General features: G+C 37.0%; 1 protein-coding gene across 1 annotated transcript; it reads left to right on the top strand.

Annotated features, from left to right (window-relative positions):
- The first annotated feature begins 351 nt into the window (after positions 1-351).
- Positions 352-977, top strand: LOC120766426 (protein sisterless A). Its single transcript, XM_040091928.1, has one exon. The coding sequence runs from the start codon at positions 352-354 to the stop codon at positions 925-927; it is 576 nt and encodes a 191-aa protein (XP_039947862.1). The 3' UTR covers positions 928-977.
- The last annotated feature ends 4,613 nt before the right edge of the window (positions 978-5,590 follow it).

Here is a 5,590-nt window from a genome sequence, read left to right as displayed (position 1 = left end):
AAATAACACAAACACACTCACACCTACCACATATCTAAAGACAAATATAAGAAATGTACAAACAATCAAAAGATGAATAGAACAAACACAGCATGACACCTGCACGCACTCACATGAAAACAACCTTTTGACACAAACAAACAACAAACATGAAAACTATCATGGGATCATCACAGCAAACACAGCACGACATTTTCACACACAAAAACAACAACAGCCACCAGCAAGGCTGATCAAAAAAGTATAAATAGATGGCAAAAGTCAATCAGTGTGATCAGTGTGTGTAAAGCAACGAAGAAGCATCATCTAAAGTAAAATATTTCAAAAACTCATTCACGTAAACAGGAAAAAATGTCTGAAACCAAAACAGATAAAGTTGTCAGATCACTCGTTACGAGGAGCAAACTCGCAAATTTTCCCTTGATCTTCGAAACACCCGATAAACTGCGAACGATGTCTCAAAATGAAAAATTTGTACGAAAGAAGGCTTATGACAATTGCATCGCAGCCGAAATGCGACGTAAAAAGAGTGAATTCTTCCAAGAGCAGCAAAAGTTTATAGCCCAGCAACTAGAGGAGAATCCTGTGGAGATCGGTGGTCGCACACACTCGCCGAGCAGCAGCCTTGAAGAGAAGAAGTCTGCGCATGCGGAGACGGAGACGGCTGACAAAGCCACAGCAGTACTACGGGAGCAACGCGCAGCTTCTTGTCGGAAATCGCGCATGAACAATAAGCTGAAAAAGGAAGCACTAAAGCATCGCAATGATTTTATAACTGCGAAAGTGGCGGTTACGAAGCACGCACTCGAAACTGTAACATCGAAATTGCAAAAAGCGCAACTGTACCTGCTAAGACGTGGATTTGCTGAAACGCATATACAGAATATTCGCAGCATTTATGGCGTGGGTAGTATTACTCTGGATTGAGCAATGGAAAGTACATCAAATGACCGAGAAATACCGTATCACAAATAATCGAAATCGGTGGTTCTAGAAGTTAGTTTTAGTTTACTTTTTTACTCGTATATTATACATATGCAGATTTTATAATTATTATTTTTAAACTTTTACTTTATGTTATATATTTTAATTTCCAAGATTTCATATATCTAAGAAAATATAGCTAAAGAAATTTAATATCTATAACTCGAATTTATTTGCGTTTGAAATATACACATAATTTAGAAAACCCGTTCTTTCTAAGCAACATTAACACGGAATACCTAAGCGATGCTAAGAAAATATCCAGATTATTCAGAAGCTCTGAGTATTTCTCTGAGCACAAAATACTGTGGAGTCTTCCCTTTTAGTCCATATTTGGCACATATCACATGCGATTCTTCTTAAAAGTTTCCAGCGAATCGGATTTCGGTATCACGATAGTAATACTGAAAACTATCATGTGCATCTATATTAAGTAGTTTCTTGTCATTAAATATGAGGAATTGCCTCTGGGTGTCCAAAAAATATACTTTTCAGCAAACTAAAGTCCCGCCAACTTATGCATTGTAAAGGTCTAGGCTTACAACTTTTCTTTTCATATCGAATGGTGTGCTGCTTTCAGGATTTGTTAAACTTGCCGAGTAGTGACTAAAAAAGGCAATTGACACCGAATCTACGAGAGACTTACGTTCTAATTAATCGTTAAAAGTCTGATTTATCAAACTTTCCTTTCTTTTATCACATTAGTTGACCTATTGAAGGTGTTTTACTCCAGTTCTTGGGGTACTTTCGAAAATTTTCGATCATATTTTTATTACTTTTCATACTCGTTGCAATTTTTCGTATGAACATTTTACTTTCTTTGAATGCTAGTTTTTGGAACTGCTCCTCAATACTGAGTTTGATACCGCGTGGCATTTCTGTATGAAAAGCGATTTTTGGCAGGTGTTAAATTTTCCTACTCTAATATAAAACAATCAAGCACGTATCTGGTCAAACAAGTTGCAACAGATCTGCAAAGAATCAAAAATTATAAAAAAAAAATCACTTCAGCAGCAATTACATGTAGTTTTTAGACTACCGGTTCATACCGTTATGTTAAGTAAGGTCTCTACAAAAGTATCCAGCAAACCAAAATCCACAAAAGCAAAATCGCGCACTGCACATTAAATGCATAAGCTAATGTATTATCTTTGAAGGATCGATTTTGCTACCAATTTTAGCTTGCTAGGTTATGTTGGAGATCGCTTTTGATTGATCGACTTGTTCTCCGTTTTCGTCTGCTGCGGTGACGTAAAAGTTTTGCTACTCGATTGTCAAACGCAGCAATCTTGCAAAAACGATCCATTTTGGTCCACCACCTTTTACCTTTTTTCCATTAGAGACATTATTTCATCAGTGTAAAACTTTTCTTATTTCTCGACGAAAAACTGCGACTAGTAACTTTCACAGGCTTCTCTTGAAGCCAACTTTACCACATTAAGGGAGTTCTGCATGGACCGAAACAAATTGTAGCCCTGTTTTGCAAGGTCACGGCTATATGGGGGATTCATCAAGACTTCCCAGCCAAGCTTTCCCAGTTTTTGCCGAGTCATCAAATTTATGTGTGTTCTAGCGTTGTCCTGATGGAAAAAAGCCCTTTATGTTGTCCAGTTTTGGTCATTTGTTTCGATTGCTTGCTTTAATCTCATCAGTTCTTGACAGTAAAATGTAGAATCAATCATTCGACCAGGCAGGAGCAGCTCATATTGGATGAATCCTTTCCAATCCCACCAAACACTCAGCATAACCTTTCGAGGCGTCAATCCTGGCTTTGCGACCATTTGTTAAGCTCCATTACGCTTGGACCATGATTTCTTTCGCACATTATTGTCGTATTTGATCTACTTTTCGTCTCCTGTTACCATTCGCTTCAGAAGTTGTTCGATTTCATTTCGTTTCGGCACATCGATCTTTTTTTTTTGTAGCCAGCCTTTTTTAAACGGTCCAAAACCGATTTATGATGAATGCTAAGTTCATGATCGATATCATGGTTGCTTAGTGACGTCCCTGGTCAATCTTTTCCATAATTTCATCGACTTTTTGAACGATAGGTCGACCAGAGCGAGGTACATCTTTCACATCGAAATTTCCAGCACGGAAGCGTGCGAACCATTGTTGTGCTACACGAACTGATACAGCATCGTCTCCGTAAGCTTCACAAATTTCACTGGTGGCTTACGTGGCAGTCTTCCGTTTTTTGCACAAAAATTTCAAAATATAGCGAATTTCTTTATTATTTCCACTCATTTCTGAGCAGCTGTAACTTTTTTTCAACTTCCCCGAATTCTATTTTTTTAATGAAGAGTTTTGGTTGAATGAAGCATAAAATCTCACTCTTCCAATACTATATGGTACGACACATTGTGATTGATAGCACGGTAGATATACTATACGACTGCAACGAAATCTATTTACAAAATGCGAAAAGACTTTTTCGACAACCCAATATATAGGTATCGGCCAATATGTGAGTTATCCTAATAAAATTAAGAGAGCTTGTTTTACTCATAACAGTGTATCTGTTATGGCGTCTTTTAAAATTTTTTTGATGGAAATAAAAGATCTAAGAGGATCAAAACTAAAAAACATTGTATTTTTCAACTACAAAATATTTCGTTTACAGTGGAATGATATATGATGATCGCTTGGTTATGTAGTTGCCATCTCAAATATATTTAGGTGCATAATTGAATATTACACATTTGTTCAATATTTTCACTAATTATATCAATGTATTTAAAACACTCAATAGTTTTACAGAAGTAAGCGTGAGTTTAAATTTAATGACTCCATTAATACCATTTTAAGTAATTTTAAGAACATTAGTTAAAATAAATTACTAAGAGAAGTGAAAAGTTAAAACATGCTTAATAAATTTTATTATTAATATATTCGTAACCCAAATGGCACTGTCTAAGAAGGCTCCTTTTGAACCTTATTTAAAAAAATCACTCAAAGAGCGAATTGGGTTGATCATTGAGGATTACAGCATGCATTCATATGAAACACATATTCGAGAAAATTAATATCTAACATTAATATTAGTCTGTACTTAAGAGTTTTCAGTTCACAAATTCAGCTTATTGTGGTATAATTAATTGCTGGACAATTAGGGTTCTCTAACATACGTCGGGTATATAAAATGCGAATGCATACCAACTGGCGTTTCATTGTTTGAAAATGTACTGCTGTCTTAGACAAACTCTCAAATGGCACCTTTGTTATAGATTAGCTCTAGGTTGCATATGAAATTAAGGTTATCAGGCCGAACTACTTTGATACCCAGTTGATTTCAAACGCTGATGCGTTGCCACACTCGCTATGACTTTGGCTTATCACTTGTGGCTTATGCTCGACATTGCTTTAGTTGTGTGGCTGTTTCGTTGTTGGTTCACGTGTTAGGGACCCCATGAGGTTTGTTGAAAAATTGGCTAAAAGGTCCCAAAGCAAATGCAACTAACAACAACAATAACAAAAGCGTAGAAAATCTATCCCCAACAAAGACAAGGCAACGCAGCAGAGTTAAAAGCAAGCAAGTTTCTTCACTGTTAAGCGGCAGCGTCAATTTTGCTGCTCAACGGCAGGGGCAAAGACAAGCAAGCGCGAGTCAACGGAAAAGATCACAGCTGCGTTGGACAGGGGCAACAACGCATTCAAGGCATTGGTTAGTGTTTAAGTGTGTGTGTGTGTGTCTTGAGTGCGTTCTTCGGTATGCGCGCCAAAGCTGGCCCCGGTGGTCTCATAAAATAAAAGTCTAAATAAACTTTATGCAACAGTGTCAGTTTGTTTAAGCCAAAAGAAAACAATTTCGTGGTCGCCGCTACAACGCTGAAGATTTTTCATACTTTTTCATATTTGTATTATCTGACTGCTTTCGGGCACCCCTTTGGCCGCGGGCGCACAGCAACTTCGCCGGTGGTTGGTGGATACAAAAGTTTTGCATAGAAATTGTTTTCTTTTTGTGTGTTGGTATGTGTGTGTGTGTGCATTTGTGTTTTTAACTTTTAGAAAGCAGAAATTTGTTTTTATTAAGCACCGTTAGCTTCCAGCTGCGATTTGCTACCTTTTTTACACAACACCGCCTCGCCCCTAACGGCCGCGCACACGTGTAAGGAGTTAATTTGTGCCACCAAGCAGGCTGTCATGCGCGTATGTGTATGTGTGTGTGTTTGGTGTGCTCCTTCGTTAATAGTTAATAAAGAATTTAAACGAAAAATGTACGCAACGGGAATAAGAAAAATAAATTGACGCAAGTTGCAAGTTCTGCAAGAAATATTAAGTTTACAAAAAGCGTGGCAGTACCTTGTGGAAATAGCGGTAAATTAATTGCAGCAAAATGACCGGCGTGAAAATTAAAAAATACGCGCTTTTAAAACTCTCCTAAAATACACTAAAACTTCGAAAGAAAAATTCTCATAAAAAACTGACAAATCAATTTATGCGCAATTTTTATGAAACCCGCAATATTTTCTAGCATTGAAAATTAATTCAGTTTAGCCTTGGCGCTGTTGCACTCGTATAATTTAATTTGTTTTTACTAAACTCAAAGTGAGCGCCTTAAAATATGCAATATTTTTATTTTGCTTGCTTAAAATACCAGCTGTTC

This window comes from Bactrocera tryoni, chromosome 1 (assembly GCF_016617805.1).
Source record: "Bactrocera tryoni isolate S06 chromosome 1, CSIRO_BtryS06_freeze2, whole genome shotgun sequence".
Lineage (NCBI taxonomy): Eukaryota > Metazoa > Arthropoda > Insecta > Diptera > Tephritidae > Bactrocera > Bactrocera tryoni.
Note: the sequence above shows the minus strand (reverse complement) of the source record. Positions and strands in the feature narration are given on the sequence as shown.